Raw genomic sequence first — 22,444 nt, forward strand, 5'->3', positions numbered from 1 at the left:
AGATCAGACTGCTGGGTGCCTTTCTCCTAGGCTCAGGTGTGTTTGGGGTCAGGACCTCGACCTGTCACTTCCAGATAAAGTTTTCCGTATTTCCTTGGTCAAATATTTCCTTGGTTTTAGACGTTGTTAAAATTCTCTGTTGATTCTTGTCACAGTAATGGCACCTTCATTGCTTGAGCCAGTAGTTATCAATCCTGATTGCTCGTTGAAGTATTCCAGGAGCTTTGGCCTTGGTGGGGTTGGAAGTGGGGAGGAAGGACGGGTGCCTAGGCTCCAAACCAGTTAAATCAGAATCTCTGTGACTGGGTCCCGGGTGTTGGTATTGTTGAAAACTGCCTGTTGAATGTGTAATTCAGAGTTGAAAATCATTGCTTTAGCATGGAGCCGGTTAATTTGCTGTGTCAGTAGATAGTTGGGCCCCTGTTAGTGGCCTTTGTCCTGGAGACCATTAGGATCTGGGCACTGAGCTGCGGCTCTTGGTGCTGTCAGTGTGGTCAGTGAAACAGAAGAATATCAAAACCTCTTGGTCAGATGTTTACATGGGTCACCTCTGATTTAAAAGACAATAGATAGTATTTTTTAAAAATTGGGTAGACCCAGAGATACTGGCATTTTTCATTCCAAGTTTGATTTCATCGGAACAATTTATGATCTGTTGTTGACAATAACTGTGAATGATGTGGCTCCTGGCCCGTGCATTCCATTCCTCTGATCCAGTGGTTCTCACGTTGGAATCGCTTGACATTCTGCCTGCATCTCCAGACTTTCTGAATACACAGGCAATGCATCTAAAACAATTACCTATTCGGATTATACATAATATCATTAATAATAGTATTTAATCAGTTTTAGTGGTTGTTTCTGATTTGTAGATACCTAGTTTTCTTTTTATCTCTTTTATTTCATAATTTTTATGTAGATTTGCTAATAGTGTGAAACTTGTTTTCTTTTCTTTTTTAAAAAATGTATTTATTTAGCTTTTTAGGGCCGCACCTGCAGCATATGGAGGTTAGGGGTCAAATCAGAGCTATGGCTCCACAGTCACAGCAACGCAGGATCTGAGCTGCATCTGCGACCTACACCATAGCTCACGGCAATGCCGGATCCTTAACCCATTGAGCGAGGCCAGGGATCGAACCCGCAATCTCATGGTTCCTAGTCAGATTCGTTTCTGCTGCATCACAATGGGAACTCCTAAAACTTGTTTTAAATGAATAAAATTTAAAACTAGGTGTTCTTGGTGACTTGCTCGTGAATGCTTCAGTTTCCTTAGCACTGATTCTCATTTTAAAACTCAAAATCCCCTAATGATGGCATTTTGATTTATTTCCTGGTAATTTGTTTTTGATTTTTCTTTAGTTGTAAACTAGTTCTTCTGTTTTTTATTTATGAAAATGTAATTTAAATTTAGAAAGTTAACTACATTTTTCAGATGACTTACAACCTTGGGATATAAACCAGGTTTTTGTCTTACTGAAAGAATAGTTGGAATAATTATTTTATAGTGTTACTTAGTATGAAAGATGAGAAACAAAGCACTTGTCAAGATTCATAATTTATTTCTGAAGGAGGAAAGTTGGTTAATCTAATTTTGTTAAGAAAGTTATCTGTTTTGCAGATGTTTAAAAATGCTGTAATGGTGCAAAAGAAATCCAATTGAAAAATTGATGTAAAGTGACAATAAAGTAGTAAATGGATGTTGTTGAATGGAAACAAATAGAACCTCTTTAGGAAGGTCAGAAAAATGAGCATTAGCTAAATGTACAATTCAGGTGAATTGTAAACTGTTGTTAAATTGCATTAGTGAAATAGATATTATTTATCTTTTTTCTCTTTTAGGTTGTAAAGGCATACGATCGAGTGGAGCAAGAATGGGTTGCCATTAAAATAATAAAGAACAAGAAGGCTTTTCTGAATCAGGCCCAGATAGAAGTGCGACTTCTTGAGCTCATGAACAAACATGACACTGAAATGAAATACTATATAGGTAAATAAACAAACAACAGGCATACTAAGCAGTGTGCCAACCCAGACCAAACATTTGAGTGAATGGTTATTTTTATCTTAAGGTGATTGAATAAATATTCAGTTTTTTTGCTGTTGTTGGAGGACGTCAATTTATATATGTTACTTGATCTGGCAGTAAAATTTTAAATCTTTGGGAGTTCACATTCCAGGTGGTATAGAGCATAAAACCATATGAAAATACTGTATATGCATTTGCAGCTTACAAGTGCCATTTACATGCTTTAATGATGCATATTTATCTTGAGACTCTGCTTTCTGTTTATGTTAATCATTTCTAATACAGCTCAGAAATTAAAAGTGAGCTAATATGTTAACGGTTATAAAATCCTTTTTGGAATGTTTGAGCCAAGATCTCAGGCTCTTCTTCAGGATACAACAGCTAACCTTTCTTGAACTCCTACCATATTCCTTGGGCTTTCTTGCATCATCTCTAATAATCAGAACAGCCCTGTGAGGAAGGTAATAGACTCCAGATATTACAGGTGGTTTGACAAAGTGTAGCATAGCCAAGGTCCTGGGCTCCTCTGCCCTACTCCAGAGCTTGTGTTTGTTTCATTGTCCTGTGATGTTTCTTCTGAATACAGAAGAATGATGAAAATAGTGGAGTCTAGGGCTGGTTGACATATGGGCAAAACATCTTTTAATTACATGTTCTTTAATACTCTTTTTAATCGAGTCTCAGATGCCAGTGATTGTCAGACACCATTGTTCTACGATTTTAAGTGCCACCAAGACAACAACAAATTGCTACTAACTATAAAAATAAGGTGCTATTATCTCTTTTAAGATAGAGACCATAGGATCAATTAATTATAGACTTTTTATAGGCATGTATTAGCAAGTCATGCTTAAAAATGCTGGCTTTACTGAGTTTTATTAGCAAACTCCTTTTTAAGAAATGAAGGGAGGCATTATGGTTCTTTAGTCCCCTGAAAGTGATAGAAACAAAAAAATCTGTTTAAAGATGTAAGGTTCAGATACTCAGATTAGATTTCATTTACGAAACACCCTTCATTCCCCATTGTTGCAATAAAGTGAGCTTATGCAGCAGTTCCCTGTAGTGCAGTAGGTTAAGGATCTGGTGTTGTCACTGCAGTGGCATGGGTTGCTGCTGTGACGAGGGTTCAATCCCTGGCCCAGGAACTTCTGAATGCTGTGGGTGCAACTAAAAGGAAAAAAAATAAAAGAGCTTAATGCTACTACCTTTTCTTTCTTAATGTCTTTTCTGTAGTTATCAGATAGAGCCCATAGTAATAACATTTGTATTTAAAGCCTTTTCACACTTAGTGAATGTTTGCTGTTCACTGTCAGTTACAACTTAGTGTAAGGTGAGCACATTTCCATTCAAGAGGCCGAGAAGGACTTTCAAAGACTGCTTGACTTACAAGGTCATCTCCAAACTTACCTTCCCTCTTCCTCCTCATTCTTGTGTATTTTATTTTGAATTTTTGCATAAGTAGTAGAGAAAAATGTTGATAGCATTACTATAACATTTTAATTCTGCCTTACTGAAAGAAAACAAAATGTTAGCTACTTGGTTATGTTAAACTAATAATGGTTATCATTTTTGTTTTAAATAAACTGACTTTAATGATTAATTGCATCAGTCATTACAGATATTCTTTTGGATAAGTTTGGTTTTTTTTAAGTTCTTATTTATGAAGATGATGAATTCATGCAGAGTGTCTCAAGAAACTGAGGTTCTGTCTTAGAAAATAAGCAAAAAGAACTTCAGGTTTAGATACAGGCATGCCAGTGGAGTTGATACTTTAAGGTGTCTGGAAGTTGTATTGCTCTCTTACGATTTAGCTAATTTTTTTTATTTTGAAGTGATTTGATTAGTAAGATTTATTCTGATGAATTTTATAGTCACCTTTGAACTTTTTTTTTTTTTTTTTACTTTTTTTCCCCTTTTTTCTTTTTTGGCTGCCCTGTGGCATATGGTTCCTGGGCCAGAGATCAGATCCAAGCCACAGTTGCCCACTGTGACAGGCCAGGGATCAAACCTGTGTCCCAGAGCTCTCAAGACACTGTCAGTCCTGTTGTGGCACAGCGGGAGCTCCTTAAGTCTTTGAACTTAAAAAAAAAAAAATTACTTTAAAAAAAAAAGAAAACAACCGCACAGCATAATTTCTTATCTGGATTATTTGTTGCCTGTCACTGTCTGGTTAAAATTCATTTTAACTAGACAAGTCTAGAACAAAGTCTTGCCAACCCTCCATTCTCTCCAAAGTTCAGTTTCAAAAAACTGAACAAATATAATTGTGTTTGAGCTTTCTTCGACAATGTTTTTAGTGCTCAGCACATTATAGATACTCAGTAAACAAGTGATGAATCGGGGAACCCAGAGGATTGATCTTCCTTTGGAAGAACATTCTCATCATAGTTTCTTAGAGGGATTTTCATAATCCCATTTGAATTCTGACATCAGTTACCTTTTGCATTCCTTTCGTGGCTGCTGCTTAATCAGATCACACTCTTACACGGACCATGTCTCTAGGGTGTCTTATGTCACAGTGGGTCTCTGTTTTTAGTTTAAACTGATGAACTCTGATTAAGAGCATCTAGCATCCATTCTTAGGTAACTGCCTCGGAGAGTTGAGTTGTGCTCTGGACTCCTGTGGAGCCCTGCGGTGGTTGTGTAGCGCTCCTCCTCCTGACTTTAGATCACGGAAGTGACCTAAAAGCAGCAATACCGACATTAATTGTTCGGGGCTGCTCCCAGGACAGCACAGTGTATCCCATTCTCAGAGACCAGATGTTGAATACTGTCTTAGTTATTCCAGATAGATCTGTAGAGAAACCTCTGTTTTACCGGATCCTAAAAGACCAAAATGAAGGTCACCTTGACGAATGGTTGTTTTATATCATTCTAGTTGAGTTACAGGTGCTCAGTTTGGTATATATAAGAATTTTTATACTATAAAGCAGTGCTTTCCTTTATTGAATGACTTCATCTGATGTGAAATTGGTATTAACACTTAAAGCACAACAGTTTGAAGCATTTATTGACTATTTAGCCTTTTTAGAGAGTCAATACTGATACCAAGTGATGTATTCTATCCTCTTTCCCCATTTATAAGCCTACTCATAATTTCTTGTGATTGAGCTTTAGTTTGAAGTTTCCACAAAGATTCAGTCTTAGACAAGATGTCCCAGGTACCAGTTTGATGAACATAATCAGATGCTTTGACTATGACCTCTCAAAGACCATACACCTTGATTTTCAAACTTTTGCTTGCCTAAAAGAAAAAAAAAAAATCTGTCTTCCTTTGACAGTTGTTGTGGGAAATTACTGGTAAAATCTAAGCTCAGCAAAGCAGATTTATACATGTCAAAGCCTCCCAGAGAGGGCAGCCAAGTATCTCGCTGTCGCAGGCTGGACATCCCAGTGGGTGGAGCAAAGTGCTGAGGCGGGTGCTCAGAAAGTGAAAAGTGTTTTCTTTTACAAATGAGGATAAAATTAGCAAAGTATTTCCAGTACTGTTCGTCAGTTTGCTGCTTGTATTTTCACACCTGACTTAATTTTTTTTTTAATAAGGCACTTTGTTGGTACTGCTTACATTGTATTGCTTATTGGCGGACACTGTACAGTATATGAATTCAGCAGATGAGCAGTTTAGAGGTTCTTAACTGATTAAAGAACGTGCTGTTTACTGCAGAATGCTGATTCCAAATTTTAGTTTGATTTTCACTCTGCATTTGACGTCGTGTATAGATTGTTAGAGAGTTCATGCGTGTGTTATTCTCATCTTACTGCTATGTATAATTAAAAATGAAACTTTTTTCTCTTTCAGTGCATTTAAAACGCCACTTTATGTTTCGAAACCATCTCTGTTTAGTTTTTGAAATGCTGTCCTACAACCTCTATGACTTGTTGAGGAACACCAATTTTCGAGGTGTCTCTTTGAACCTAACACGAAAGTTTGCACAGCAGATGTGCACTGCACTGCTTTTCCTTGCGACTCCAGAACTTAGTATCATTCACTGTGACCTAAAACCTGAGAACATCCTTCTTTGTAACCCCAAACGCAGTGCAATCAAGATTGTTGACTTTGGCAGTTCTTGTCAATTGGGGCAGAGGGTAAGTATATTTATTTCTGGACTTGTGAATTCAAATAGAATTGAGTAAAACGGTGTAGATAGTTAAAATGTTATTAATCTGTACACAATTTGGAGGTAATTACAAGATGGTTTATGGTTCAGATGTAGCACTTGACTCACCTTGTGTTTCACCTATTTGGCGAAAATACCTTTTAAAATGCAAATAATATTACTTTGAGTTAGAATGTATTGGTTTTTCAAAGTTTATTTTAAAAAATTATCTGTATGCAAAAGCAAAGAAAATAGGGGATGAATGTATTAAATACTAGGTGATTTATTAAAAATTTAGTTCCCGGGAGTTCCCATCATGGCTCAGTGGTTAACGAATCTGACTAGGAACCATGAGGTTGCAGGTTCGATCCCTGACCTGGCTCAGTGGGTTAAGGATCCGGCATTGCTGTGAGCTGTGGTGTAGGTTGCAGATGCGGATCTGGCGCGTTGCTATGGCTATGGTGTAGGCTGGTGGCTACAGCTCCGATTAGACCCCTAGCCTGGGAGCCTCCATATGCTGCAGGTGCGGCCCTAGAAAAGACAAAAAGACCCCCCCCCCAAAAAAAAAAAAATTTAGTTCCCAAATAGAAGTTTTAGTGTAAGTTTGGGGAAATTCCAGTAATAGAAATATTGAATCCTTGCTGTAAAATATTTCACTAAATATTGCTCAAGATAAGTGTTTTTCCTCAAAAAGCTGATGGGTTGGAGTTCCTGCTGTGGTGCAGTGGGTTAAGGGGTCTGGTGTTGCCACAGCTATGGTGTAGGTCATAGCTGCAGCTGGGACTTGATCCCTAGCGCAGGAACTTCCATATGCCATGGATGCAGCACCACCACCCCCAACAAAAAGCTGATGGGTTAAAAGAAAAAAAAAGGGAGGTAATTTTGCATTACACATGGCAATGTAGTTAGAAGTTACTCAGTTAATAGACATAGTTGTTTTGATAAATAAGTTTAAATTTTTTTTCCTTTTATAAATTTTTAGACGTATCCAGACTGAGTTTCCTCAGAATGCTGAAAACAGACATGTCCATAGCAATAAATAGATTTAGGTTAGATGATTTAGGAAAGATTTTTCCTGCTATTCTTTTGAGCATTATGAAAACTACTCTAACAGTATTTTGTATATAAAATAGAATTTACAGATTCTCTTCTTGAAACTAACTAGGGTCACCATTTGATAACACTTCATTCACTTTTTAAATACTATTCCTATTTAACTGTAAGTATTGAAACTACATTTCTTTCTTTTTTTTTTTTTTGGTCTTTTTTGTTGTTGTTGTTGTTGTTGCTGCTATTTCTTGGGCCGCTCCCGCGGCATATGGAGGTTCCCAGGCTAGGGGTCCAATCGGAGCTGTAGCCACCGGCCTACGCCAGAGCCACAGCAACACGGGATCCGAGCCGCGTCTGCAACCTACACCACAGCTCACGGCAATGCCGGATCGTTAACCCACTGAGCAAGGGCAGGGACCGAACCCGCAACCTCATGGTTCCTAGTCGGATTTGTTAACCACTGCGCCACGACGGGAACCCCTGAAACTACATTTCTTTAAAAAAAAAAAAAGTAAAAATAACTAACATTCAGGTATCACTGTTTCATAATGGTTTTCCATTTCTTAATTTTCCAAATTAATGAGATTTCCTGTTCTGTCCAACTTTTTTCCAGCTTTTAAATACAGTAGGTTTATGGCCAGTTAACAGGATTGTCCTTTTGTTACTTTCTGCAAATTATCTTATGAAAGCAGTACTATAGATCATTGAAATAATTTTTTTAAATAGATGGATTAGGAAGCAAGGTTTGCTGTTTCAGATGCCTCTCAAAATCAAGAGATACTCATAGTCATTGTGGGATAAAGTCTATTGTAAATGGAAAATACGTGCCCATCTTGAGAGTAATTGCAAAAGATTTTAGACTTGCATAGTTTTTTTCCCTCTTTAAACCAAATCATATCTTCTGTCCTAATATCAAACACTGCTATGTCTCTCCAGCCAAACCAAGACAACTGTGCTTTAGCTCAGTGAGTTTTTACCTCTGTGAGTGTGTCAGAATCCCATGGGAATTTGTTTCTAAACTAGGCCAGTACTGGCCCTACTTTAGGTCTGCTGGCTCAGTCTTAGAAGGTGACAGGGCAAGTATGTTTCAGAAAAAGTTCCTCAGGGGATCCTGGTGCATAACTTTGTAGACAAACCAACCACCGCTTTAACCGACTGGATGGGTAGCTGACAAATTTCCTCTGATAAACTCGGAAATAAGATAGTTTCAGTAGCTTTGGGGCTTATAAAAACTTGGAAATGTAATACTTCTTCTTGGTCCCTTTGAATTAGACTTTCTTCGCTCTGAGAAGATCTTGAGGTTGGGTTGACTTGCTCGTGGAAGCCTGAGATAATTCTCAGAGGCTTAGCTGGAGTTGTAGTGGCGCCGCAGAAGCTTTTGTGAGAAAGCAGCTCCATGCTGCTGGCTGTCTGTTTTGAGTATTAAGTGAGGGAGTTTAGTTAGGAGGAATTTTATTTCTTTCTCTTCCTTTTAAAATCAAACTGTCTTTGCTTTTGTGATATTTCTAGGTAGAAATTTTAAGTGGCTAAGAAGAGATAAATTAGGCTCTCAAGGAGTCTCAGATCACTTCATTGAAACTAATCGGTTTCAAGGTTTTCTTCTTCGAAGAAGCCTTAGGAGTGGGATGGGGGGGACAAGGTAGAGAAGCGATTAGTCAGAAATGACGCTCAGCTGAATCTTTAGATGGCAGTGTTTCTAGGATTTATCTGTGAAACTAGTACAGTACAGATGTCTGAATCTTCGGTTACACTGTGCTGAGTTTATGACTCCTAATGCTTTAAATTAATGTCAAGAGTGTATTTCATTCCTTAGGTTAATTTAAATACAATTTAACTGTTAAATTAATGGTAAGCCAAGTACCAGCCATAGCAGGAAAGAATAATTAATAAGGAAATAAATTGTTCTCAAGAATATTTTCCTCTGATAATATTTTCTTTATAATTGTTTAAGATATATCTTGATTACCAGTTAGGATTGAATTAAATAAAAGGACTTGAGTTTTATATATTGTGCATTTCACTCAGATTTACCACTCCCTTGAAATGTGTTTAGTTCTTTAAACAATATTCATAGACTAATGTTGAAATCAGTAAATGGAACTCAAATAACCCAGTTGTTTTATTCTGTTAATATTAGATTTGTGTTGTTAATACAGTGCTGACTACAATTAAAACTTATTTTGGAATTAATACTGTTTTGAAATATATTTTAGATATACCAGTATATCCAGAGTCGCTTTTATCGGTCTCCAGAGGTGCTACTGGGAATGCCTTATGACCTTGCTATCGACATGTGGTCCCTTGGGTGTATTTTAGTTGAAATGCACACTGGAGAACCTCTGTTCAGTGGAGCCAATGAGGTATGTGATGGATCGCTTTAAAAATTGTTTCTCTTTTCATGGTTTCTTTTGTTTTTAATCTCTGACAGTGTAATATGAGAGTTGTTTAGAGGAAAAGATGTCTATTTTACCAACTTAATCATTCAGGTGTTAGGTCAGTTTTGAACATATTTTACCCATTTTTAATTTTTTCAGTTATCATGTAATGGTGAGTTTAGAATTATGAGATGGAATGTGAGATCTTTCATTCTGCTAATGGAGAACGATAAATTAGATTGGCACATGTTAAGTAGTTTGATATAAATTTTACAGATTTTAAGTAAAATTTTCAAGAAAAAAATAATCTTGAAGAAATGAGGGCTACCCGGAAAACAATGCAAACATGAGTGTAAAACTTTGAAAGTATGATTTGAAATACTGCATGACCAGTAGGGTTGATGGATGTTTGATCTGAATAATTTCGGGTAAGTTAGGACTGTAGAATTTTAGAGCTACAGACTAAGTATAATTCTTCTAGTCTGCAGGTTTTCCGTCTGCGTTCTTGGATGGTTTCGAAGGGCAGGGGCAGTGCCTGGCAAGGGGAGGAGGGCAAGAGAGAGAAAGCCCAAGCTCCCTTACAGTCAGAGGAATTGGGCTTTCATTGGTTTTAAAACTATTTGCTTGTGGGGTTCTGTTGTTTTTGTTTGTTTCTTTCTTTTTTGGCCACCCCGGGGAACATGGAATTCCCGGGCCAGGAATCAGATCCTAGTCACAGTTGTGACCAGCACTACAGCTGCAGCAGCGCTGGGTCCTTTAACCCACTGTACCGGGCCGAGAATCGAACCTGCATCCTGGCACTGCGGAGACACTGCCGATCCTGTTATGCCACATTGGGGACTTCTGTTTTTTGTTTCTTTTAGAGAAGTTAACCATTGCAGATCAGTCCATTCATTTATACATGAGAAAAGAAAGATGGGATTCCCCCTGTGGCTCAGTAGGTTAAGGACCCAACATAGTGTCCCTGAGGGTGCAGGTTGGATCCCTGGCCTGGCTCAGTGGGTTAAGGATCCAGCTTTGCCATGAGCTGTAGCAGAGGTCACGGGCGTGGCTCAGATCCCATGTGGCTCTGGCATAGGCTGGCAGCTGCAGCTCTGATTTGACCCCTAGTCCAGGAACTTCCATATACCACAGGTGAGGCCCTTAAAAGAGAGGGAAAAAAAAGACTAACGAAATGTAATAACTTGTACTGGGTTATACAGCTGTTTAATAGCTAGTGTCAGAAACCTGTCCCTTCCTCTTGCCTTTAATTCAGTTCACTGTAGCTAGTGAGCTGCTCTTTTCGAGTAACTACCATAGTGTAAAAAATTTGTTGTTGTCTTTGGTCATTTTAGGGCTGCACCCTCAGCATATAGAACTTCCCAGGTTAGGGCTTGAATCGGAACTGTAGTTGTAAGCCTACACCACAGCCACAGCTATGCAGGATCCAAGCCGCATCTGCAACCTACACCACAGCTCACAGCAGTGCCAGATCCTTAACCCACTGAGCCAGGGCCAGGGATCCAGTCCGCGTCCTCGTGGATACTAGTCGGATTCGTTACCACTGAGCATAGCAGGAGCTCCCTGTTTTTCTTTTAGTCATAAAGAATATTACCCTCTTGTCACCTTTTCGTGGGCGTCTGAAGCTTCAGTGACTTCCACCCCACTCATGGTGGAAGTCACAGTCCTTTGAGTAGCTCAGAAAGCGCCCCCGCCCCTCCCGTTCTCTCTCCCACCTGCCCTGCCGCCTCCCCAGCTCTCTCTGGCCCAGCCACATTGCCTTGGCCCTCTCCCGGGCCTGCCCTCACTGCCTTTAGGTTTTGCTTTGCTGTCACCTTCTCGGTGAAGCCTTTCCTGGCATCCTATTTTAAGTTGCAGTTCCTTCTGACTCCTCATCCCCTTTTAATTTTCTTCATGGTTCTTAGACATATCTAATAAATTTTACTATGTATTTGTTCCTTGGCGATCTCTTCCTCTATGATAGAAACTTTGGGGCAGGGATTTTTGTCTCTTTTGTTTACTGCTGAGTTATAGTGGACATGGTTTCTAGCATATAATAGACACTTGATCTGTTGAATGAATCTGCACTTAAAAAAATACTTTTATTAGGTCCACACTTTAGTAAACCTTTTGTGTGGGGTTATTTAACTAAAACTCTCCCAAAACTTAAAAGTTTAAAAACTCCCCCCAGTCATTCCTTATTCTCCATTAGATCCATGACCACTTGCCATCCCACAGATGTATGTGTTTACTTAATTGTCTGCCCGCCCCTCTGTGGAATGTCGGGTTTCGGGAAGGCCGGGACTTTATCTCTTTTGTTCATTATTATATGCTTAATGCCCAGAGGAGTGCCTGACACAGAGGAGATGCTTGAGTTATTTATTATTTATTATTTGTGAATGAATGAATTGATGAGCAGAAGTAGGATGGACTACAGTAGAAATTACAGGGTTTTTTATTTTTATTTTAATACAGGTAGATCAGATGAATAAAATTGTGGAAGTTCTGGGTATTCCACCTGCTCATATTCTTGACCAAGCACCAAAAGCAAGAAAGTTCTTTGAGAAGTTGCCAGATGGCACTTGGAACTTAAAGAAGACCAAAGATGGAAAACGGGTAAAATAAGGAAATATTTTTTTGAGCAGTCATATTTCTTTCATTGAGCTGTCTTTATAGCATATTTTGTTATTTACTTGAAATCAGTGTTACTGATATCAGTTATTAACAGTAGTTCCATTGATAACTTAGGTACATATTTTCTTCACAAGTTGATTATAGTTTGACCTGAACTGTGTGTATGGACCAGCGTTTGCTTATAATACTCAGAATTTTCTTTGAAGCTTCATTTTGTCTGCCTTTCGTGGCAGCTGATCAAATCACCATGTCCTGTGTCAACAGTAGAATCAGTGACCTTTGTTTCTCATAGTTTGGATATATAGTGAAGTCACAGGTATAACAGTTCTGCAGCTGTGAACATCAAAATTCATAATTGCAGTAAACGATTTTGACTTAGGCAGTTTGTGACAAGAATATGAACCTACTAGGTGGTTCTTTGATTTCAGATTCCTAGCTTGAATAACAGGAATTTCACATCTCTAAAATCTTTGGAAGTGAGGTTTTTAAAACGATAATCTTTTAGTAATTTTTTTTTTTTAATCTGAGAACTTCTTTCAGATACATAAGCTTTGTCACTTTAATGGAGTGGATGATGACAGTTTTGTGTCTTGACTTACACCTCTTTGTTTTATGTATCTGAGAATAATCATGGTTTGTAATTAGATTTTTCTATTATAGATGAATATAGTCTATAAATATGTCATTTATATACCATCCACCTTGCGATTATAGTTTTGCATTTTTAACATTTAAGAGATTTTATTTTTGCCACCATTTTTATTTTGCCCTTGCATTTTCGTGATATTGCCACCGGGTGTCATTTCCAGTGAACTGAAGATGCTGCTTGTCTTCTGTAATTGACCTTCGTCTATGGAGTCTTTAACTTTTCATATCAAATAGTTTGTTTTTGAATATATTTTAAAAAATATATATGTAATTGTAGCTTCCATAACTGATTTGTGGCTTGCTGCATTTTGCTTTATTCTCTGAAGTTCCAGGCAGTGCAGTATCTGACAGCTAAATTATGCCTACTTTCCATGGAGAAGGAATGGAAAGTACCAAGCTGACATCCTGAGTCCTTTTGCATTTGTCCACATAGCTTATCAATCATGGCCCCTTTTCTCATTGAACCAAAACACAGCCTGGGAGTCCTTGGCTTCATCAACATTCAAGGTAGCCTCCTACCAGTTGATTTCAATTAGCATTGAGGATGTGAAGCCCCCTTTATGTTTTTCTCTCTCTCTCTGTGATACCGGCTACTACTTCTTTCTCCAATTTGAGGTTTTGTTGCTCTCTCTCTCTTTTTTTTTTTTTTTCTTTTTAGAGCCACATGTGTGGCATATGGAAGTTCCCGGGCTAGGGGTCAAATCAGAACTACAGCTGCTGGCTTACACCATAGCCACAGCAATGTGGGATGCTTAACCTACCTGAGGCCGGGGATTGAAACTGCATCCTCAGTGGTTACTAGTTGGGTTCATTACCACTCAGCCACAACGGAAACTCCTGAAGTTTTGTTACTTTTTTGTCCTTCTTTTTTTTTTGTTTTTTGTTTTTTGTTGTTGTTGTTGTTGCTATTTCTTGGGCCGCTCCCGCGGCATATGGAGGTTCCCAGGCTAGGGGTTGAATCAGAGCTGTAGCCACCAGCCTACGCCAGAGCCACAGCAACTCAGGATCCGAGCCGCGTCTGCAACCTACACCACAGCTCACGGCAACGCCGGATCGTTAACCCACTGAGCAAGGGCAGGGACTGAACCCGCAACCTCATGGTTCCTAGTGGGATTCGTTAACCACTGCGCCACGACGGGAACTCCCCTGTCCTTCTATTTTTTTAATTTTTCTAAATGAAACATCTCATTCCATTTCCCTAATCTCTATCTTATAAAACCAGTTAAGTCACTACAATACTATAAGCTGTCATTTCTTCAATATTGATAATAATTATTATTTATTTTATAATAAATATTTTATTTTATTTATAATAATCATTTTATTTATTTTATTTTTGTTTGCTTTTTAAGGCTGCACCTGTGCCATATGGAGGTACAGGCTAGGAGTTGAATTGGAGCTGCGACGGCCGCTCTTCACTACAGCCACAGCAATGTGGGATCCGAGCCACGTCTGCAGCCTCTACACCATAGCTCATGGCAACACCGGATACTTAACCCACTGAGCAAGGCCAGGGACCGAACGTGAATGCTCGTGGATAATGGTTGGGTTTGTTACCGCTGAGCCACAATGGCAGCTCCAATATTTGTTATTTTAAATTGTTTTGGGGGGGACATTTCAGAAAAGAGTAGATAAATTCTTTCCCTTAAAATTGAAAGTACCTTAACCTACATTTAATATGTATTAATTGTAGATTTTATGAGAGGTTTCCTTAGCTGCAGTCAGCAACTGACTGAAGAAACTTAATTTTTAAAAGTATGAAATAATTAGGAGGTCGCTTGTGGCACAATGGATTAAGGATCCTGTGTTGTCACTGTGGTGGCTTGAGTTGCTTCTGTAGCGTGAGCTTGATCCCTGGCCCAGGAACTTTCACATTCAGTGGGCGCACGTGGGGGAAAAAAAGTATAAAATAATTATTTCTCTTTAAACTGAAATTTTCAACAGCAATAAAAAATCAAATCTGTAACCAAATGATTAATTGCATTATGAAGGATGCACTAGTTATTTTAACCATAGCTATAAATAAATGTGCATGTGCTGTCCTTGGGTATAATTGTGCAGTTTATTTCCTTAGTGATTTTACTTTTAATTTGTCATTTCATGTTTCAAGGACCCTTTTGGCTTTCTAGTAATGATATCCATACCTACTGTATACATATTTTTCTGGTTACCTCTGTCACCATACAAAGATATTTTATTATTATTGACTGTATTCCCGATGCTCTGCATTCCATCCCTGTGATTCCTTTATTCCATATCTGGAAGTTTGTACCTCTTAATCTCCCTCACCTCTTTTGCTCATTTTTTAAAAATTAAAGTACAGTTGACTTACAATGTTGTACCAGTTTCTACTGTACAGCAAAGTGACTCAGTCATACATATATACATATATACAAGTGATATATGGTATATGTATGTATGTCGTATATGTATATATGTACATATACATATGTATGTATCCTTTTTCTAGTAGATTATTTTCCATCATGATCTGTCCCAGGAGATTGGATATGGTTCCCTGTGCTATACATACAGTAAGAGCTTATTGTCTATCCATTCTAAATGCAATAGTTTGCATCTATTAACCCCAAACTCTCAGTCCATCCCCCTCCCTCGGCCCTCCCCCTTGGCAGCCACAAGTCTGTTCTCCATGTCTGTGAGTCTTTTTCTGTTTTTTAGTAGGTTCATTTGTTTCATATTTTAGATTCCACATGTAAGTGATATATGGTATTTGTCTTTTTTTTTTTTTTTTTGTCTTTTTGCTATTTCTTTGGGCCGCTCCCACGGCATATGGAGGTTCCCAGGCTAGGGGTTGAATCGGAGCTGTAGCCACCGGCCTACACCAGAGCCATAGCAACGTGGGATCTGAGCCGAGTCTGCGGCCTACACCACAGCTCACGGCAATGCCGGATCGTTAACCCACTGAGCAAGGGCAGGGACCGAACCCGCAACCTCATGGTTCCTAGTCGGATTCGCTAACCACTGCGCCACGACGGGAACTCCGGTATTTGTCTTTCTGACCTCACTTAGTATGAGAATCTCTAGTTGTATCCATTTTTCTACAAATGGTATTATTTTTGTTCTTTTTTATGGGTGGGTAATATTCCCTTGTACTGTTTCCTTTATTAAATATTTCTCTCTCTTCCCCTGGCTGATTTTTATGTAGATTTTTGGTTTTGTTTGAATTTTTCAGCAGTTTGACTGTTAGGTCCTTATGTATGATTATGTTTGTATTTAGTTTCCATGGAGTTTGCTGAGTTTGTTAGATCTGTGAGTTGATCAGTTTTTGAAAATCCTCAGACATTATCTTTTCAAATATTTGTTCTGCTTCACTTGCTCTTCTACTAGTTATCATTAAATGTATGTTATAGTGCTTAATATTATCTCAGAGTATGTTCGGTTTACTCATTTTGTTTTCTTTTTTGTGTGATAGTTTGGATAATTTATTTGCTCTGTCTTCTAGTTCACTGATTGCTTTTCTTCTGCTGAGCCTCGTCTCCTGTTAAAATCATTAAATGGAGTCTTCGTTTCTGACACTGCATTGTTTGTCTTTTTTAAAACATAATTTTAATCTCCCCCCTCACCCCCAGTCTATCCATCCACATACCTTTTGAACTAACATTCTTTTTTTTATCATAGTTATTTTTAAATGCCTCTTTCAACTTTTGGGTCATTTATATATGAGTTCCCCCCCCCACTTGATTATACCCATTTTGTTTCTTGTGTCATTAAATTTTTTTTTTTGCCTTTTTAGAGCCACACAAGCAGTATGTGGAGGTTCCCAGGCTAGGGGTTGAATCGGAGCTACAGCTGCCAGCCTACACCACAGCCACAGCAACATCAGATCTGAGCTGTGTCTGCGTTCAAAACCACAGCTCATGGCAACACCAGATCCTTAACCCACTGAGCGAGGCCAGGGATCAAGCCCGTGTCATGGTTCCTAGTCGGATTCGTTTCTGCTGCACCATGACGGGAACTCCTGTAATGTTTTTAATGTATGCTGGACTTGCCGTATTTAAGAACAGTTGAGGTGGAAGTAAATCTTCTCTTCCTTTAGAAAGAGGCATGCCTCTTACTCCGTCAGGCCACTAGTGTGATGAGCCTGAGTCAGTTTTGTTGGTAGTTTAGCTGAATCTGGGCTTTGTTTGCTGATTTAGATTGTATTCTCCACTATCTTCATAGGTTTTAAGCAGTGTTTGTGAAGACCCGAGAGATCTTTTATACGTCATTGCCCAGCCAGCAGCCCACTCCTAACTTGGTGCCTCAGGGTGGTCCGTGTCCACCCTGCTGCTCTGGCCTCAGCTTTGCACAGCGCTGGGGGATCCTCCTTGGATCGTTGCCTGTCCCATCCTTCGGCCTGGCCACCACATAGAGCTGTTAGAAGTTGGTTTGGAGTTGGGCTGGACTCCTTAATCAGATCTGTGGTATTTGCTGCTTCTCCCACCATAAGTCTCTTCTCTCTTAGAAAAGGCTTTTCATTTTTTGCTATTAAGTTAATTCCAGTTTCTTTATTCCTCACCTCTCCAATGGCTTTTTTTTAAAAGCAGTGCTTTTTGTGGTTTGTCTTCCTGGCTTGTTCTTGATTTTAGAGTAAGAGCAGTGGCCTCACGAAGATTTCGACACCGTACCTAGAAGCAAAAAATCCACTGATACTGTTCTGAAAAAATTCAGTATTTATAGGGATTTTAAAGGCTATACTGTCATCTGTTTAAAAATGAGTTTCCAGTGGTTCCCTGGTGGTCTAGTGGGTTAAGGACTTAGTGTTGTCACTGCTGTGGCTCAGGTCCCTGCTGCGGCTTGGGTTCAGTCCTTCATCTGGGAATTTCTGTATACCGCAAGCACAGTACCGCTCCCCCCCACAAAAAAAACCCCACCAAAACCAAACGTGAGTTTCCAGAAAAATCTCAGCTCATGTTAAGGCAATTTATTGTTAAACATATTTTCTAAAGGGAGGCATAAATAATTTGTGTTTGGTTTCTTTATCTGAATATGAGCAGGTAAGTGATTCGCTATTAGGCGTGATTCTCCACAGCTTTAATGAGCCACTGTTACTGAGCAGGCTCACCTAAGTGCACAGGTGCATTGGGCAGAAAAGAGGTTCACGACCACTGCGATGAGCAAAGGCTGGCACACGTCCTCTCTAAAGGACCATGTCATAAAGCTTTAGACTCTGTGGATTTCTGATGTGAATTCTTATGTTTGTCTTGATAGTTCTTAAAAAGATAAAAGGCACTCATAGCTGGACTGTTTAAAAACGGGCCCTGGGCCAAGCAGTAGTTTGCGGATCTCTGGGCTACAGGATGTTTATCGTCATCTTTGCTCTTAACATTATTTTGAATTTTTCCTAACTATGGTGTGTTTGGTATAGTAATGTGTGAAATACAGGGGATCTAACAGTGAAACATTCTTCTTAATAAAAGCCTCAACATACCATATAAGTAAGCATGTCTGACGTTATGTAGGCTTTTACATATTCCATGAAATTTAGACAAAGCCCTTTTATTTTCCTTCCCTTTAGGAGTATAAACCACCAGCAACCCGTAAGCTTCATAACATCCTCGGAGTAGAAACAGGAGGGCCTGGTGGGCGTCGTGCTGGGGAATCGGGTCACACGGTGGCTGACTACTTGAAGTTCAAAGACCTCATCTTAAGGATGCTTGACTATGACCCCAAAACTCGAATTCAACCTTACTATGCCCTGCAGCACAGTTTTTTCAAGAAGACAGCTGACGAAGGTACAAACACAAGTAACAGTGTTTCCACGAGTCCCGCCATGGAGCAGTCCCAGTCCTCGGGTACCACGTCCAGCACGTCGTCCAGCTCAGGTCTGCTCTTCCGATGTTACATCTGGCTTTGACATGTTTCTTTTCTCGACAGTGAGGGGGTTATTTTCAAGTGCTTTTAAAGTTCGTTAATGGGTGAGGAGGAATTATTTTTCCTAAATGTATTCCTGGTGGCTAGTAAAAATAAGTTCACCTCCCCCAAAGCTCCAGTACTTAATTATGCGTGTAATACATTCTGCTTGGAGACAAACTCTTTATTAAGCAATTAACAGTTTTTCATTGTTTTTAACATGGAAATACTTGGTCCACGTGCTTGCGTTTTCCCTTGACTTAGTGAAACTTGGTCATGTTTTAGTCCAGCAGTTGCTGTGAAAGAACGTAGAGAAATGAACGCCTTTTGGGTGTGCTTTCAGGTTGATAGAGATTTTTTTGGTGATACACTTAGTTTTAATTTTAATGTTACACTTTTACGATATATACTTGAAAAAAATTTACTTTAAACTCACAAGTTGTATTGTGTCCTGATACTCAAGGGGGATCGTCGGGGACGAGCAACAGTGGGCGAGCCAGGTCGGACCCAACGCACCAGCATCGGCACAGCGGCGGGCACTTCACGGCCGCCGTCCAGGCCATGGACTGTGAGACACACAGTCCCCAGGTGAGCTGTCATACCACCCTCTGCCGTGCCGGGGGTAGCAGTGTCGGATGCCAGGTATCTCTGGGACAGTTATGTCATTTAAAGGTTCATAGCTCCCTCATTGGGAAGGTATTGGCTAGAGCAGCACATCCTAATAATCTCCTCCCTTCTTGTTTAGAAATAGCTAGCACCTCCTGAGTGCATGCCAGCTGTCCCTCCAGGCGTTTTCTTCCTGCGTTCTAGCTCATCTACTGTGGCAGCAACTTGAGCCCTGCACCGTTTGGATTTTCATTTTACAGTGGGCCCTGAGACTTGATAGGTTAAAGTAACTCTCTGAGGCTCATGATCTTAATTGCTGCACCCTCCAGCCTCCCGTGATCTTTTATTATTGATAGTTGTAGATTCGTAGTCAGTTCGCGGTTGGATTTTCACCTTCATGTTGTTTTGTTTTGAAGGTTTTTTGTTTGTTTTCTAAACCTGTTTAAGAGGGTCTGACTAAGTACATTTTGTAAGAAGTGAAGCAGATGGAGTAGTAAAAATGTCTTTAGAGCCTTTTGTAAAATAGTAAGTTAGTGCTCCCGAGTACTCTGTTACGGTGTCTCAGGACAAGAGGCCAGAATGCATTTGATGAGTGAAGGCAAATGGAAGAGGATGAGGAGCACGCCCTCTCTCGGGTCCAGGCCTGCTGCGCGCCGCGGAGGAGAGCACGCCCGTGGGCACCGTTGTCCCTCCGGTCATGCCCCGGCCGAGCAGGCGCCCCCGTTTCCCGGTCACCTCTTCCCACTTCCATTCTCTTCAGTAGCTGTCTGACAGTCTTGTCCTCCTCTTAGAAACCTTTGGCCTCCCCTTCTCCCTCCTCACTCACTCACTCACTCGCCGCCGTGTAAGGAACCGCGTTCAGAGAGGAGCGTGTCACCATCACCAGACACCTCGTCCAGCCTCGGCGCGGGCGCGGCTGCTGGTCTCCGGCCCTGGCCACAGACGCGGCAGCTTCCGGCGCGGCCAGCCCGCCTCGGCCTTCCCCTCTCCTGCCTGCTCGGGGCTCTGTCCTCTGCTCTGCTGCCGCTTCGCCGCCTCCGCTGGCTCTCTCCCCCTCGGCACCTGGTCAACCCTGGGCCTCGCCCGTTGGCCCGGGCCCTTCTCCCCCCACGTCTCTGCTGCCCCTGGGCCCTGTTTCCTCCCCTTTACGACTCTGCAGCTTCCTCCAGGGGGCTGCCTCCCAATCAGGAAACGGCTCCTGCGGAGTCACCAGCAGACACCCCGTCACGTCCCTCCCTCTTTGTGCCTCGCTCACGTTGACAGCGCTGGCTTCTCCCTGCCCCTTGAAGCCCTCTTCTGGGCCTTTCTTGCCAGAAGGGCCCTAATCCTGGCCCGCGGCCCTTCCTTCACTGTCTCCATTTTGGATTCTCTTCTTCGGCCGTCATGTAACCGTAGGTGTTGTGTGCCCTCTCTCTCACCTTAGACACTTCCTGGTGACCTCCCCTGCTCTTACCAGCGATTAGCTACCATCCTGATGTAAGTCACTTGGCGTCTTTATTTCTGGCCTAGACGTCACTCCTGAGCCCCACCTCTTTATTTCTAATCATTTACTAGAAATATCACTTTGAAAGTCTACACAGCATGGCACAACAAATTCGCGTCCTGTAAACCACCATTTCCTCCTCCAGCACAGCTCCTCTGCTTTTATCTGTTCTTGGCGTAAATGGCCCTGAATTCACCCCTTTGCTCAAGTCTTGTACCGGGTGCTTGGGGAGTTAATCCTTGACTCCTCTTGCCTACCCACCCACACTGAATCGAGTGGTAAACAGTATGGATTCTGACTTCAGCCTATCTTACTGTAAAGGGTGTCCTCACTTGACTTGAAGTGTTCGGTTTCATTCACCAGTCCACCTTTTCTCTTCTCTGCAGCCAGGTGAGTGTTCACTACAGCGGTCTGATCCGGCTCTGTCCCCTGCTTTCAATGCTTTTGTCTTTCATGTTTAAAAAAAAGTGATTTCTGTGATCTGGCCCTACTCCGGTCATCCCTCATCTGCACGCACTCTGGTCTCAGTGGCGTTTTTTTCTTTTTTCGGCAGGAGCGTCCTCCCTTTGGCCTTTCTCACACCGGCTCTGCTCGGCCTCGAGCACTCTTTCCTTCCCTCCCTGCTTTGGTAACTACTACTGTGTATCCTTCGGGTCTTAGAGATCACTGCCAGGGGCTTTCCCTACCTCTTCAGAAGGACCTCCTTTCTTCTTTTCCTTCCCTTCTCCTCCAGGTAGAGTCAGTGCTGTCAGGATACGGCTGGGTACCAGGAGGGACACAAACCAGCGAGGACCTAAGACGTGTGTACACCTCCGGCCTGTAGTCAGCAGAAGTCATTATTCCTTATTTGCCTCACATCCTTTCTTATTTAATTTTTGAATAATTGAGATGTTCATGTGGTTTCAAAATAAATGTAAAAGAGGATTCAGTGAAAAAAATCTTCCTTCCATGTCCTCTAGCCACCGAATTCTAAATTAATGTTGCTGGTGTTTGAGAGTTTATACACATGCACGCAAACGCAATTCTGTGTTCTTCACCTAACCTTTGTACAGGCACAGTATTTCGTATCCTGTTTTTTTATTTTAACAGGTTTACATATACTTTTAAACATATTATAGAGCTCTTTCCCTATCATTACATAAAGAGCATTTTCCTTCTTTTCGTTTGGTTTTTAGTAGTCACACAGCATTCTGTTGTTCAGATATTCCGTGAGTCATTTCAGTAGTTTCCCTATTAATGTAGTCCCCTTTTAGCTTATTTTTAATCTTTTTTTACTACTGCAAATATGCTTTAATAAACAACTCTAAATATAAATCATCCACACTCATGCAGTTTATCTGTGATATAAATTCCTGGACATAAGACTGTTGGATCAAAGAGTAATGTGGTTTGTCATTTTGATAACTGTTGCCAAATTGCCCTCCATATAGTTTTACCAATTTAGCCGCAGCCAGCTGAGTTCGGAGAAGCAGTCAGTGCGGCTAGTCTGAAATGACAGCTGGTGTTGGACAGAGAATGGTTATATTCTTATTTCTTCCTATGCATGAATTTGAGTAGGTTCATAGTTTAAGAGCCATTGGTATTTTCTGAGAACTTTCTATTTTTCTAGTGGATTATTTTCAATAATATTTCTTGAATTTGGGGTTTCCTGTTGTGGCTCAGGGAATGAGCCTGACTAGTATCCATGAGGATG

General features: G+C 40.6%; 1 protein-coding gene across 7 annotated transcripts in view; it reads left to right on the top strand.

Annotated features, from left to right (window-relative positions):
- Window positions 1–22,444, top strand: part of DYRK1A (dual specificity tyrosine phosphorylation regulated kinase 1A) — a 150,599-nt gene that overhangs the window by 123,221 nt on the left and 4,934 nt on the right. For all 7 annotated transcript variants that reach the window (XM_047796483.1, XM_047796493.1, XM_047796531.1 and 4 more), the window contains 6 exons: window positions 1,840–1,987; window positions 5,826–6,112; window positions 9,387–9,533; window positions 12,003–12,143; window positions 18,328–18,634; window positions 19,126–19,250. In XM_047796483.1, coding sequence (XP_047652439.1) covers window positions 1,840–1,987; window positions 5,826–6,112; window positions 9,387–9,533; window positions 12,003–12,143; window positions 18,328–18,634; window positions 19,126–19,250 — 1,155 coding nt within the window. The remainder of the gene's footprint in view (window positions 1–1,839; window positions 1,988–5,825; window positions 6,113–9,386; window positions 9,534–12,002; window positions 12,144–18,327; window positions 18,635–19,125; window positions 19,251–22,444) is intronic.

Source organism: Phacochoerus africanus, chromosome 1, assembly GCF_016906955.1.
Source record: "Phacochoerus africanus isolate WHEZ1 chromosome 1, ROS_Pafr_v1, whole genome shotgun sequence".
NCBI lineage: Eukaryota > Metazoa > Chordata > Mammalia > Artiodactyla > Suidae > Phacochoerus > Phacochoerus africanus.